The 16,003-nt window shown below is 46.5% G+C and overlaps 1 protein-coding gene across 10 annotated transcripts in view; it reads left to right on the forward strand.

Moving 5' to 3' along the window:
• The window catches only part of LOC144933589 (ryanodine receptor 2-like), a 318,383-nt gene extending 303,355 nt beyond the window's left edge, over positions 1-15,028 (forward strand). For all 10 annotated transcript variants that reach the window (XM_078858546.1, XM_078858550.1, XM_078858549.1 and 7 more), the window contains 5 exons: positions 1,705-1,861; positions 5,278-5,342; positions 5,917-6,017; positions 9,584-9,635; positions 11,207-15,028. In XM_078858546.1, the coding sequence (XP_078714672.1) occupies positions 1,705-1,861; positions 5,278-5,342; positions 5,917-6,017; positions 9,584-9,635; positions 11,207-11,299 (468 nt within the window). In that variant the 3' untranslated portion in view covers positions 11,300-15,028. The remainder of the gene's footprint in view (positions 1-1,704; positions 1,862-5,277; positions 5,343-5,916; positions 6,018-9,583; positions 9,636-11,206) is intronic.
• The last annotated feature ends 975 nt before the right edge of the window (positions 15,029-16,003 follow it).

The raw sequence follows: 16,003 nt of genomic DNA on the forward strand, positions 1-16,003 counted from the left end.
TTTATGTGTTACCAAGGGAATTAAGATAGAGCAAAAGTGTTTTTTTTTGTTAAACGGCACAGTTGGTTTTTTATTATCAACCATCAAAATGCTTTATAAAATAGTAATTTTTTTTCTGGCATTGGCTTTTGTGTTTAACATTTGCAGGCAGGCAAACAATCAAATTTACCAGGGCCTAATCCCAGCAAATCCACCGCTTTTCCCGCTTTCCCAACTAATCCGTAGAAATCCCTGCTTTCTGCATGCACGCCTCCGACTGACAGAGCCCCCTTGACTAGACCAAGTCGGCACGCTAATGTAATCAACCTGACCTTAAAGCCACTAATGTAGTCAAAATGATGGCACTCTTCTAACTGTCTTCTGAAAGGATGTCCTTCTGTGACTAAGGGCGCCACACTAAGGTGAGCGTAGATCGTGAGTTCGTGGAGGGCGATCCAATTTAATGGTTTCGCGCGAGTTGGTTCCTTGTGCTTATTGCTTCTCACTCCTGGACAGGCTCATTCAGGTCCACAGATAGGGTGTCCACAAGTACTGGTTTTCCCACGATGTCCTTTTTTTTTAGGGAATTATTCTGCGAAATTTATAAGTCTCCCCAGGAATTAAAAACTCCCGTCTTTTTGTCAGTTGCCATTGCAGTTCTCCCCTCTGCCGGTGTTGTGAGATATTTTTTACCGAGATATGTTGTTTTTTTTTGGTAACTCAGAGGTCACTACCCTACCCAATGGAGGTTTGCGTAGGCGTGACACAATAGCCGGTGTTGCGCCTCCTCCTCCTTCTCACGTGTATTTCTAGCCCGTTTTTCACGACTTGCACAAATACACAAATAACTCCTTTGATCAAAGTTACCAAGAATACTACCATATTCAACACATTTTCTGTCAAAACAACAAAGAGTGTTTCCAAGAATTACCTCAGGATCTTAAAAGTATTTTAATAAATGTACAAATAATTAGAACATTTATTTCGTGGCACGTACTTTTATCTTCTCTGTACGAGTCACATTGATTGTACGAGTCGAGTTGCTCTAACCGTGTTTGTGAAAAAGACTTGACGGATGGCCTCTGACTTTATCAAGAATGCGTGATATTCATTCGGGTGTCTGTATTGCAAGGGCGATCACGTCGAAACCCATGCCAATGTGAATCACCCACAGACTGATGAATTTAGCAATGTTTATTTTATCAATTTACAAAACCCCATTTTTTTTAAACATGTTTTTCAAAATATATATAGAAAATATAAAAACTGTACTTTGATCTATAACAACAATTTTCCAGTTCGCTCGCGACCCTTTTGCTTCTTAAAATTGGTGGGAAACGGTTAAGTGGTCCAGAAAGAGCAGTGCCAGACATTGATGGAATTCCTTCTGGGTGACACGTGCGTGAGTTGGGCTCTCACTGGGGTTATTTTTATTCACTGTTTTTTTTCCCTTTTTTCATGTATATCTTTTTTTACAATGCAATACTTTTAATTCAGTTCACTTAGCTTGAGACATGCAGGTGCGAGGTTAATTGTTACACCACAGGTCTGTGAGAGACACCCCGATGGCTTGGGGAGAGACCTTCAACCCCGCTGCAGATTTATAATGGCTGCTACTGCTGCTGCTGATGACGACGACGACGACGACGACGACGACGACGACGACGATATAATGTAAAATAACACTGCTCACGTCCTGCTGCTCCCACGTCCCACCGGTTGCAGTGCTACATCTTCCACATGTACGTGGGCGTGCGGGCGGGTGGCGGGATTGGCGATGAGATCGAGGACCCGGCGGGTGACCCCTACGAGCTGTGGCGCATGGTCTTCGACATCACCTTCTTCTTTTTCGTCATCGTCATCCTCCTCGCCATCATCCAGGGTGAGCCGTCCACCACAGACACCAGCAAACCGGATGAGGGTGGGCAGGGGGGGCGGTGGGGGGTGCTTCCACTTTTGTTCCAGATAATCATGTAGCCCTTAGCCCCAAGTCAAATCAAAGTGGTGTCTCCTCCTTGCTCAGATGAGCGAATGAGTGACGCTTATCTCCACTTGGTGTCCCTCAATTTTGCATTCCCACAGTGGATGATGAACCGAGTAGACCCCTGAACGGGATTTGAACTTGTGACCTTCCAATCGTGATTCAAGCATGTTAACCACAGTGCCATTATTCCTTAAATAATTAAAATCCATTTCGAACAGCCGCGGATGAAAGTGGCCTCTAGCAATCCAGAGCCCTTACAGCTCGGTAATGAACAGGGGGAGTGGCGGTGCAAGTGGTGGTTGGCGCAATGTGCTATGAACCCGGCACAGTTTGATTCCCGGGCACAGCATTTCTCGGTCGATATGGGCATCCTACAACCAGTTCGTACCAGTTGGGAGCCGTAAAGCGACCGCCACACGCTTGTGCACCGTGTGGACCGAGAGGCCGAGAGTGACGCCTCTTGGGTGCAGGTTTCAAGTTGCAGTTTAAGAATAAAACGTGAACCGACCTGAACGTAGTCTCCGATTCCACCGTTGTGCGTGCGCGTGCCGACATCCGGCTCCGCTGGCATACACTGGATACAGGCCGTACAGTTGGGAAGTGCTCCACGCAGCAGGCAAAAAATGTCACTTGCCCAATTGGCGTTGTAGGCGAGCGTCCATTCATCCACCCAGGACCACACAATAACCCGAAGAGAATTTCTCAAAACAGTGCTTATTTTTAGAAGATGCTCAACACGAGGTCGTGCGACTGAGCATCATTTATCCTTGAGTGTTTTTGTGCGTGCTAATTAGGAGTCTTGTGCTTTGTGCGTAATGTATTGGGACGGTTTTCTAAAAAAAATATAAATTTGAGGGGTTTAATCCATTCATCAGAAACTTAAGTCTATGCAGACAATTACAGGAAGTGATTTGTGTGAGGGGCAATTTAAATTTTCTCACACTTTCCAATTTTTTGCGGCTTAATATAGCGCATACCAATGTTAACCCTTTAGCCTTGAAATGAAACATTCCATTTCAATGTAAGTACATACTCATACATTTGCAAATCCAGTCAATTTAACCGTTTTTTAAAGAATATATAGAGGTTATTTTATTTGATTTAAACTAATCACAATAATTTTTATTATAATTCATGAACATGTTCGTTTGGTCAAGGCTTGAAAAAAAAAACACATTTGCTGATGTGGATAGTGCACCATTGCAAGAGCACATGAAATACTGCAATACATCGAATTGGCATTTGTACAATATAATGAATATAATTATTATACTCTTAAGCCAAAACGTGCAAAGACGCTGCATGCTCTCCCCGGTTGCTCTGCGTGTCTGGCGATCTTCGCTCGGCCCCAAACCACAGAGATGTCGGCACACAAAAACGCTTCGCCTGTGACTGACCGTGGCCTCGTCTAAAGACTCCCCGTGTCCACGCAGTGACTTGAACTTTAACCTCCCGGTGCCAAGTCAGGGTGGTGATGTGGCCCAGCGGTAGCGCACGATTACCGTTTGGTGCAGTCGTTCACGGTCCGATCTCCAGTGGCCGCCCTGGCTATTATTGCGCGGTGTGTGTGTGTGTGTTCGCCGTGAAAAAAAATGTACGCGGCCACTCGCTTCGCAGTGGACGTTAAAAGACCCCGCGACGTGGTTTGCAAAGAGTAAGCCTTTGTGCGCCTGTATCGAAGGTCCGAATGTGAAAAATGACACGCAAATTACTCGATTGGGATCATACATTACAATCATCATCAGCCCCGACTGTGAAAACTTGGAGGACCCCCCCCCCCAAAAAAAGCATAAAGCTCAGAGAGGCCTTCTTGGGCAAACAAGCGTCAGTTACACGACAAGTGGCTCCACGTTCCCACAGCTTGAGCCCGTGCCTTAGGAATACGATAACAAAAAACCAAAACAAACAACTCATAAAAGGAGACGCCGCTAAGATGCGGCGTGGGATCTTCAACCCATTCAGAGATGGCAGCTCACTTTGTGCAGTTCGCGCGCGTGACGTTCTGCGGTGAAACGCACGCTCGGGGAAATGGACCCCACTTGACGGGGGCCCGCCGCCGTGCGCGTGCACGCGCGCTCATCCCACGCGGGTTCGTGTCGAGCGCTCGGCCGCGTCAAGCGACCTCCCCACCCTCGTCGAGCATCGGCGCGGCCCTCGAAACCGAGAAATACGATTAACTCCGAAAAAATCCCACGCTGCTTGGGGAACGCAGCTTACAGATTTTTGCCTTCGTTCCCCCAACACCCCCCACCCCCCCCCTAGCATGAATATTCATGTGTGGATGCATCCTTGAAATGAATGCTCATCACCAAGAACGGTTAATAGCCCTTCAACGTAAACAATGGTGACTCTTTTGTGAAACATGGAACAGAAGGTGAAGCTATTTTAGGTTCTCTCCCGCGCTGCTGTCATTTCCACTTCAATCCGGAGGCACCGGAGACACTTCCCCTCCCTTCAGGCGCGTGGGAACAATTTTGCAGTTGCGGGATGGGGAGCAGCCACTGGGGCCCGTGTCAATTAGCCACGGAGGCCCCTTGAAGACTGTTTATGGGGTACGGCGATGGCCTTGATGCACCTGATAACGGGGTGCGGGGTGGGAAAGTTTCCCCCCCTGCCCTAATTTCTGATCCCCTCGTGCCCGTTTCGTCATCGTTGTAGTTAGTCCGTGTGCAGTGGCCAACTCTTCCCAGTTGGGTAGAGCACGGGCTCACTTGTCAACTCCTTGTGAACTGACTCCGTGCAACAGCGTAGGTTTTGGGGGGTCGTGCCGTGTCTCTCTCTCAAGTGTTTTTGGCTTATGCCGCGTGTTCCGCCTGGCGTCCAACGTTTCGCTACACGTGCTGGGAGTGTATTCGTGAACTGAAAATAATTTTTTTAAAGATCGATGAGGTTCCTGAAGCAATTCCCAGCACATGGAGTTAAACATCAGGCATCTTGCCGAACAACATGCAGCGCAGTGCAACCTTGTGAAGACACATGGGAAAAGCTTGACCGCATGCAAAATTACGATCGTGCTGACCACTAGCCTATTCTGCAGCCAGATCAAAATCAGAATATTTATTTATACTGGAGAAACCCAGTGAGCTATGAAGCTCTTTTTCACAGATGTCTGGTCGGGGTGGGTCAGAAAGTTACAACAACAAACAGTACAAAAAGTGATTGCAGTGTAGGAAAGGGAAGCAAATCACAAAAAATGTATCCGTAAAAATTGATAACGAATATAAGTACAAATTGTAAAAGTATATCGATCCCTGCCGATTGGAAGGGAGATGCCAATGTTCATAAGCCGCGTGCCTGCTGTTCCTCCGTCACAGGTCTAATCATCGACGCTTTTGGGGAGCTGAGAGACCAACAGGAGCAGGTCAAGGAGGACATGGAGGTGGGAGTTCAAAGCACATGGCCCCGTACACCCAGCCCGGGTTCTGAGGAGCTCACGCATCGGTCATTCGCACTGCGGTTCAAAGAGTTGTTTATTCGTGCAGTAGCAAAGATCCTCCTCTTCGAAGTACTCACTTGCATATTATCTTTCATGTTCCATTTTCATAAGGGGATTTGGGTGAGTTGAGAGAGATTGCCGATGTTTTGAATGCGGTGGAAAACATTGCTAAATAAATGTGCCGCCAAAAGGAAGAGTTGTTTTCATTCATCATGAACAATTGCTCTCCGTTATTATTTGACTCTTACTTTTTAGCATTGCCATTGTTCGCCCATCTTTCCCCATCAAAATACCACATCCCCTGCATAAACCTGTCTTAGCATGGAAGTGAATGAACGGCAAAGGCCACGCGGCTTACCTATCGCTTTAGTTTCCCGCGTCTCTAGCTGCGTCTGCATGCAAGTTTACGTTCGTGAGCTTTTGCACCGCAAAATACTGTACTCATTCGTGCAAATGCCAAATGACCACCACCGCCCCCTTCCCCCCCAATAACAAAAATGTCGCTATCCTTTTCAAGACCAAATGCTTCATCTGCGGGATGGGCAACGACTACTTCGACACGGTGCCGCACGGCTTCGAGACGCACACCCTGCAGGAACACAACCTCGCCAACTACATGTGAGTGGCCCCCTGGATATTAACATTTCTTAGTTTACCCGCATTGGAGCGGCCGTTGGACAGGTCTCTTGAAAATGTGTTTATCGGGTTTTTTTCCAACAACACATTTGGGCTGAATTTCGATTTAAAGCTTTCGTGACTGCAGGGATTCATCTTCTTGGTTCTTTCGGTAAAGTCACGTAGAATGGAAATAATAAAATAATAAAAATAAAACATAATACAATTATTCTCACGACGTTTCGGCCACAACGCAAGCAGCCGTCCTCAGGTGGAGAACAGGTCTGTCGAGAAGACAGAGTCTAAATGACACACCCCAGGCTTGGAGCGACTATTTAAGCTGGGATGGAGGGGGGAAAAGAGCGCCTTGACAAAATAATTTGCATATCAAGAGGAATTTATCATATTTATGGGAATGCAGATATGCGATTAGTACTACTTGTGAAATGCGTAGGAGGTTTGGCGGGGGGCATAATGACTTTAAACCCCCCGCCAAACGTCGTGAGAATGATTTTATTATGTTTTATTTTTATTATTTTATTATTTCCATTCTACGTTACTTTACCGAAAGAACCAAGAAGACATTTGGGCTGTGCAAGAGGGCTGAGCGGTAGTGCGTTTGCCAAAAAACTGCTTCATTAGATTCGTGGTTCTAGCCCAGTTGGCTGCCCTGGTTAATACTGCGTGTGTATTAACCAACAAAATACACGGCGTGCACAAAGAATACGACGAGCATAGTTGTGCCAAATTTTAGTTTTGTCGCCTTTGTGGGAGGTCATTATATTTGCATTCCCTCACTCAATCATTTTTGTAATGAAATGTGATGCAAGGGGGGCTTTTTGTGCACGCGTTGTATACACTTACCGTTTATAGCACAGATCGATATACAGACTCGATAGTTGGTTTTCTGCCAAACATTCTCCCCAGTTATTAAACACTTTGGCAAATAGCTAACTTAACCAACTGTCACCAAACCTTAGAAATGGTAATGTTTGTCCCACTGAAGCCACAGGAACAAGAATGTACACACAGGCACGGACATATACACAAGATACACACACACACGTTAAAAATGCTTATGTATATTATATGATATTTTACATTCCACAACACGGAGGGGTTTGAAGGCCACAGTCGCAACAGCCCATCCTGCCTTAAGATGCTGACATTAATGGGACCTTCTTGGTTAACTAAGGCTCTGAAAGAGGTCACTTTAAAGCCCGCAGCCTATACACAGCACTGACCCCGCAAGGCTAATGCTGGAGACGGGCACGAATTGGTGCTACATTTAGATGGTATCGCAAACGCACGTTTTATGACCCCGTGATAAACCCACATATTGGCTCGACACAAGCACGAGGTTTATTGCTCGATGAACATAAAACAAATGAGAAATGCAATTATGTCTTTAACAAGGCAGCTGTAATAAAGTTGGCCACGTGTTACATCACTTTTAGGGGTGGTGGTCACAGTGTCACGTGGTGCTGTAAGCAGTTGATCCACTACCACAGAGTGATCCACTGGGTGCCTTCGTAAATGTCTGGGTTTAGCAATCCGTCGCCAATGCGGCCGAGACTCATTTATTTATGCATTTGTTTAAACAAATATTGAAACAGGCACTCGGACGAAAAGGGTTTCAAAATCAATCACACCTGCAATGAACGAGATTTACGAGAGATCGCATGGGAACCATTTTCAATTTGGGGGGCTCTGGGTGGTGGCGGAGGCAAGTGTCTGTGACGACTGCTAGCTACTGTTGTTCATACACCCGTAGTTTCTACGCCAGCTTTCCTTAAATTAATTGCACTTATGAAACTTTTTTTGTTTTTATACACATTTTACATATTTGTGTCGCCGTGCTGAAGGCTAGAAGATCCAATAAGTAGCCGAGCTCTCCGAAGCATACGTCGCAATTGTAATTGCCCAGATAACAGTTGGTGCATTTTCACTAATCCGGGTTTGCTGGCTAATCAGCATCTTATCTCTGTACCCAGGCAGCAGCAGGTCATCGAGGGGTAACTCTCGTGCATTCAGTGCACACTGCCCTATATTTAATTTTGTGCTGAATTACACTTAGACGTGACCTGCATTACATTTAAACCTGTGTTGTGTTTTTTTTTGTCAAGTGCCCGGTGCTCGACCGTCAAATGCCACTTGCTTTTACGCGGAATCGCTGCGGCGCACGTGATTCAGGGTTTAAACTGCCAGCGGAATCGCACTGCTTCCAAATACTCGTCCGGATGTGGTCGGAACGCTCAACAACCAATCCGAAGTTTTCGAGTTTAAATTCAGATCAGTGGCTTACTCGGCCCATCCATCTCCGGAAGGGCAACGGCTGTCAATCCCTACGAGGCACACTCGCCATAGGAATGTGGAATATCCGCCACTGGCTCAGGAGCCAGATGAGCACTACCCTACTCTCGTTTGACTCGACACGGCATCTTGATGACAGGATTGCTCAAGGGTAGCACGGCCACCTCTTGAGAGTTGAAACCAGAGCCACTTGTGGGTCTCTCTCAGCCCTTCCTCATTTTCAGGTTCATCGTTATCAGGGCTGCAGGTAATGGCAATGTTAATCTCACTCCGGCGTCTGCTAAAGCCGCCAATAGTTACTGTGTCTGTGTTGCTCACTAGACTACTGCGCTGATAATCTGAAGACACTGCTGCATTTAGACAATATAGGAGTTCGTATCGTGTTGACGGTGGTTCGCTCGCAGAATGGCATCACTTCATTAACAGCATGCACGGTGCTATTTGGATCTAGCCTTGATAAAGATACTATTAACACCATGTTTAAGCACTAAAAAGTATTGAGGTGTTGTATGGTAGCGTCGAACATCATGGCTATTGAGGGTATTGCGAATGCAGAGACTTGTTTCATACATCGTCATCACAGTTACCAAATGACAGAACCACGCCCGGCCACCAGTTGTCTCACAAGTGATGATGTTTACACATCGCACAAGGTACTCATGCAAGGCTGAGTCTTCGTAAGCGAGGACCAGGACCGGTTCAAATATTTGCCACTGTTGTTAGCCATGAGTGGGAAATCAAACTCTTGATTGCCAGGTCCGTAGCACTACTCAAACTCAACAATGTTTATATTACCAGGCAAGGCCCACTGAGTTATCAGCTTCTTGTCCAGAAGCGACCTGGCCACAAATGATAGCTCACCGAAGTGGCTTATCATGTGGAAATTTATAGCAGCAAAATCATGGAAACGCGACGAAGGCATGGACATGGCCTCGACGCAACGCCTCCTATATAACATTTGCAGATGTGTACCTGATTCGAGCCAGTGATGTAAAAACATCAGTGAAAGTAGTGGAAATAAAACAATACAAAAATATCTATATCAAATAAAACACGGCAGCTTTTCTGTTGCTGTGTGAAATCACCGCATTGCATGCTAGCACGTGGCGTTCGCAGGGAAATTTCCTGACGGTGCGGCGATGTTGAGATCCCACGCCATGTAATTGAGATGCCGTTCATGCGCCGCGCGGGCTGTGTTAAATCTGCGAGAGCTGCGTTAATAATAACATTGTCTGGCGTGTGTTGTCCCTGCGCAGGTTTTTCCTGATGTATCTCATCAACAAGGATGAGACTGAACACACCGGACAGGTACAACGGCCACTGCAGGACAAATCAATCAACAGATTCATTTAGGACGAGATTGCACGCTCAAATAGCTTTGGCTCGAGCATGGTAGCTTTTGGATAAAGTCACAACAGCCTGTTGTTTACACCTTAGTCGTGATGTAATATGCACATGAGTGCTTTGCTAATGCAAGCACGGTTATGGACTTATGTCACTGATTCGATTCTGAGGATTGTGTTAAAGCGTGTGTTTTTCTCGTCCCGACAATAGTATCCAAAAAAATACAAAGAAGATAATTGGACTATCATGCCAAGAAAGGATGCTCCCAAAACATTCTCGAGATTCCCTGAAGCAGTTTTAGACAAAGGATATTGTTATGCTTAGACAAGTATCTAGGTCTTGGATCAACTAATGTTTCTACACATGGATTGTGGCTCAATCAAATATTGCCGCTGCAGAAATAAAAATACTCGTTGCTAACATTAAATTCAGATGGCCGCGACAGAGCCAAGAGCCAGCTCTGCCGAGCTCCTGGGGTCAAATCCAAGGGGTCACCTGCGATTGTTCTCTAGTCCAGTGTAGCGAGTTCATCGTCTCAGCCCAGTCAGCATCGACCAGAGGTCGCAAACGGGTTTTGATTCCTTACCCATACCCGTACCCGGCCGCACCAGGGTCGCAAACGGGTACCGGGTATCGGGTACCCGATTGCGACCTCTGGCATCGACTGCGTAAATACCAACAGGCTTTTGTTCACTTCAGCCTGCCCTGGCTCCGAGGAACAAAAACTATATAAATATATACCAGACGACTGACACTTGGCAAACAATTCTTCACAAAGACTGTCTCGGACAAGAAGTGACTCCAGAAGTAAGTCTCCAATTGTCATTGGGGGACATCCCCCCTAATGTCATGGATATGCCGAATGATGGCATTCTGGATGTTTCCACATAGCATCATGTGAATGAAATGACAGCTCAATCGATATAAAAGCATGCATATATCGAATAAATAAGACTGTTATTTCTAATCAAATCATGCGATCGCTCATCACTTTTATTGAACGTCTTGCAACAGATACAGTGTTTTAAGTCTGTGTATCTTTATCTATTGTGCCTGTAGGTAGTTATTGATTTTGTGCGAAAAAAACTGTGTCATGTTGATAATGCTGAGCATTGCAAAGGTGACGTACGATAATAATACTAATTATAATTTATAATGCGCATTCCATCTTAGGATCTCAATGCGTAATCCATGGAAATCAGGAAATAAAAACAGGCCCAGGCCAACCGACCAAACTAAAGGGGGAAAGCCACTTTAAAGAGATGGGTTCAAAGCAGACTCTGATATCCTGACTTCAAGAAGAACAGTGAGGTGAAGTATGGTCAAATAACCGCCAAAACCCGCGAGGCCCTCATCCAGCATTGGATTGACAAAGGAGTACACTGCGACAGGATGGAGCATCCTGCGACGAGACGCGAATTGTAAATTGCACAGATTATCCTCGATCCAATATGGGTAATATATTTCTCTCCCCCCCCCCTCCCGGCACCCCATTCCCCTCCTGATTCCTCTTCGCATCCTCTGCACGCACACAGGAGTCGTATGTGTGGAAGATGTACCAGGAGCGCTGCTGGGAATTCTTCCCAGCTGGAGACTGCTTCCGCAAGCAGTATGAGGATCAGCTGTAACAACCCAGGCACCGGCAATCGCCACTAGCCACGACGAGCATCACGAGCACCTCCACCAACAACACCATCAGCACATCCACCACCAACAACTACAGCCGCCATTCGCCACTAAGTGGCGGTAAATTCACTTGCAGCGCTTATGCCAGGCGGGATGCACTTTGAGACCACGTGAAGTGTCGAAGGCTCGCTGGCAGGTCACGGACAGACCCAGGTGTTAGCGGTTGACTGACAGAGATGACTGACAGATGGGCCACCTGTGCTGCCCACCGTGCCAACTTGCCGCATTTTATCCACCTGGCGTCCCACTCATTGTTGTAAGCATCTCTCCTCTACTCTCCTTTGTTGGAGGGGGACTGCCTCCAAACGGCAGACTTCATGAACTCCCTCCCCTACAGACGCCGATCTTAGAGAAGAGAGGGGATATGGAAGAGAGGGAATGGCTGGCCGAGAAGACCTGCAGCTTCATGTGGAGCAATAGGCCACGTAGCTTCCACACAGGTTAAGTCGTGGATAAAAAAGATAATGCTGCTCGACTGATTACAAATGAAACTTCTGCTGCCAAACCAGAACTAGTCATAAGCACACTGCCCAGGTATGAGAACTCCCCCACTCTCCACAACTACCCTGTTACTCATGGGGAGTTGAGGGGGGGGGAACTACTTGATAACAAAATACCTAGGCAGGGGTGATTTCTTGAGGTGGGGCTGATGGTAAAGCCCCATCTCTCCGTGGCATGTCCGAGGTTCAGAAGAGTGAGCAGCAATTACCAGATCGTCAGCCGACTAGTAGGGAGCCATCCCTTGACTGCACCCGGGCATCGATCAGCCTAGCATTGTCTGTACCAGATGTAAATTCCTTTGGGATAGCTATGGAACGCTTGTTGAACTACGTGGTCGAAAAATTGTGTCGGGGGCCAGAGGACAGCCCTTGTCTGCACCCCAAGGTGAACAGGAAATGGCTTCGACTCTCAGCCACGTAACTTTACGTGGCCCTGCCCACCATCAATAACTGTCCTTAATGATTGTGAGCAGAGGCTCAGGGGACCCTGAACGCATGAAGAATAACCCAAAGCCTGACCAGGTGAATAAAGCAGAGATGTATGTCCTGCTGATACTCGCTCCACCTCGAGAGTAGCAGATAGGCAAAGAACATGGCGTCTGTGCAGGACCACCCAGGTTTGAAACCACATTGGAGCTCTGTAAGCCTCTCCCTCAGCATGTCTGGTAAGACGCTGTTTAACAAATCGTGCCAGGACTTTGCCTGACACTGAGAAGGGAGATGCCCTGGTAGTTGTAGCAATTAGTGCATTCCCCCTTCTTAAAAAAGGAGGACCGTCAGGGCATCCATCCAATCCTGTGGAACCCGTCCTGTGCTCCATGCAGTTGTAATTGTCATGTACGACAGGCTGTACACAATCGCCATTCTCAGCAGTTCACTTGGGAGATCATCTATGCCTGGCGATGTATCTGTTCTCAGGCTCTGGATCTTTCTTCGCACTTCAACACATGGCATATAAATAAGCCAGCCACCCACAGGGGCTGCACATAAGTCTGGCGACCTCCTTCCATTGTTTTTGAGCTGATCTGGCCCATGCCTCCCAACCACTCCAGCTTGTATCTTGACCCACTCGGGAATTTAAGTCGCCCAACAAGATAATCGAGAGGGCAATTTAGCCAAAACCTGGGACAAGTGGTCATAGAAGGCTTCCGACGTATCAGCTTTGCCTGCATCCCTCCTGCATACCGGTTGGCTTCCTACAGTGTGAATGAAGTTCAACATACATTCATTAAGTTCATCTTTGGTAGGGGCGTAAACTACCACCACCGCCACCACCAATACTCACCCTATGTAGATGGGGAGGAGCGAGCCCACAATAGCCTGGGGCTTGTAGATCCTACACCTGACCACCACACTCTTCATTTTATTCGGAAAGATGAACCACTCCCTGTTATTTGACAGCTTCCTGCCCCGAGTGTAGGACTGTCCACCTCTCATCGTCACGAGTCGGAACCATTACACCCGACCTGTATTCCAGAGGTCCAGATAGCCGGCGGTGCTGGTCTAGCACCCTCTCCTCCCCAGCCGCAGTGGTTCCCAATTGTTACTCGAGGAACCCCCATGGCGGAGTGTTCAGTCTCCTGGCTCCTCCAGACGGGGTTTGGCCAAAAGACGCAATAGACGCTTCTCCCCCTTGGCACCTCCGGCAAAAGCTTATTGCAGTTTTGTTTGTGTGTGGTCCTTTGGTAATGTCATTGAAGGCGAAGGGGTTACCAGCCCATTGCATCCTTCCCAAAGCCCCGCCGTTGGCCACACAAACAAACTCCTGCTCGCACACACACACACAACACTCACTCACTCACTCGTCATGCCAGGATTTGCCGGGGCACGCGACTGGTCGTGCATAGTATGACTCCAACCGCGTCAGCGAACATGCACCGGAGCTAGCACCGGCCCAGGTGTGTATCAGATACTCGCCAACCCACACTGATGAGTGCTTTGAAGTATGGTCAGTTAACCACAATGACTGGCAATGCGTTGGGAGGAAGAACTTCGTCCAGCAATGGATTGACCAAGGCTGATGAGGAACCAGTTAACGGTGATGTCACACACTCGAGCACCACGATACACTCCAACCAAGTATGCCCATCACAACCACACTCCATCGCTCGTTCGTTTGCCCACAGTTCACCTGATGACTCATGCCAACGTATCCAGCCCCTCGCTCATCCCACACCCACATCATGATGAACTTTTGACGACCACTCCTAAGCAGTGACATTACACGATGTGTGGCTTGTTTGCTTCGTGCAAGCATTCACTTTTCTTTGCCCTAAGCTTTTATTTGCGAGACCATTTTTTTTTTAAATATATATTTACAGAGACATTTTCTTGAGACTTCAGTTGTCCACGCTGAAGTGACGATATTAAGTTTTGCCTGGAGTGAAGAGTTCCAGAGAGACGCTTGTCCTATGCTGTCAGTAATTAATGTTTATTGCTGTTGAGCGTTTATATAAGCGAAACAATGGAAGATAGTGCCTTAAAAAGCTAAGGATGAGCTATGCAAGGTCAAGACTTAGTAAAGTAACCGAAGAACTCGTAGGCTGTAATTTACTTGTCTAATTTCGTTTTTTTTTTTCTGTACATGTAAGCGGTGTAAGACATCTAACTGCGAATCGTGTATTTGAATATCCCAATAACATGCTTGTCATTTTTTTTATTTTGGCTGGCTTTAACATGACAGTCTTCCCATGAAATTTTACCAAGTTCACTGTTGTGCGTTTTAATGCGTTTGTGTGCAATACTAAAAATGAGACACCCATCACATTACGCCAAAAGTAGGAACGATAAACATATTTTTTTCCCGCGAAGCGATAGGTTTAACAGCATTTAACTTTCACGAAAATAATGAGACCGATGCTATTTTTCAAGCATTGATGCGATTTAAATGAATTTAAACAAAGTATGAAATTGTAGCCCTGAATGTGAATGTGTGGCTGTTCTTGCTAGTCTTTTCAAAACGCTGTATAATTGACTTCATGTAGAAATTGGCCCATTTAGTCAGTTTTTGGACAATGTTATATCTTTGTGACGTGTTCGACAGGGAAAACTCGCTTTCAAATAAAAAAAAATAACAAAATGGAAGGATTTGTGAACGGTGTAGACAGCATCATAGCACAAGGGATTGTTTGAAGTTTCAAGCAGATTCTGAAATAAAACATTTTAAACGAATGCCTTCGATGTTTTATTTCCTTATTGGGGTTTCTTTTCGTGCGAAGAACCCCCATGGAGAGGTGTGTGCGCGTGTGTATAGATCAATGAAAGTAATGTACACCCCTCCGCACCGTACACCAACCATCATTCACCACCACTGCCAATCCTAGGTTAAATAATTGAAAAGAAATGTTTTTTTTGCTCAGCTGGAAAAATGAAAGAAATGCAAGAGCATTTTACGGCTGCACCAAAAAGCAATCCACCAGCACAGTCGAATGGCTAAAGAGCCCAGACAATGATGTACAACTCTTTTTTCCCTGTTGTAAAAATCAGTTGGTTGTCTCTGGCAACACGCCGTATGGATGTAGCCATGTGAATGATTTGGGGTAATATGGTGCTTGACCTGTGAAAGCATGACGTGGATATCATTTACCAGCAACGGACACTGCTTTCTGTAAAATTTAGTGTAATTCTTCCAAAAGGTACCGAAAAAACCCATGAAATATCTATTTGGATTCAGCACCATTCAATGCTGCAGCTTTTTAAAGATGGAAAACTATATTTACTTTAAATATATTCCACCCCCCCCCCCCCCAAAAAAAACTTATTCAACAATTTTGACATGCAACAGATTACGTTTAAATCATTAAGATAAAATATTGTTTTGCTCCAAAGATTACAATGAGCTTCCCATTTGCGTCGGGTAGAGGGGACGTGGGGGGGGGGGCGTGGGGGGGGCGTGACGTCAGCACAGAGCACGAACCTCGCTCAACTCTGTGGGATGCTGGTGACGTGAACCACTTGGCCAAGGGTCACGAGACCAGGCAGGCAGGAATCTAGCCAGGCAGGCAGGAATCTAGCCAGGCAGGCAGGAATCTAGCCAGGCAGGCATGCATCTAGCCAAACACGCAGGAATCCAGCCAATTAGGCGGGAATCCAGGCAGGCAGGAATCCAGCCAGTGAAACTTGTTCACTCATGTTATGATTAATGGA

Source organism: Lampetra fluviatilis, chromosome 7 (genome assembly GCF_964198595.1).
Source record: "Lampetra fluviatilis chromosome 7, kcLamFluv1.1, whole genome shotgun sequence".
NCBI lineage: Eukaryota > Metazoa > Chordata > Hyperoartia > Petromyzontiformes > Petromyzontidae > Lampetra > Lampetra fluviatilis.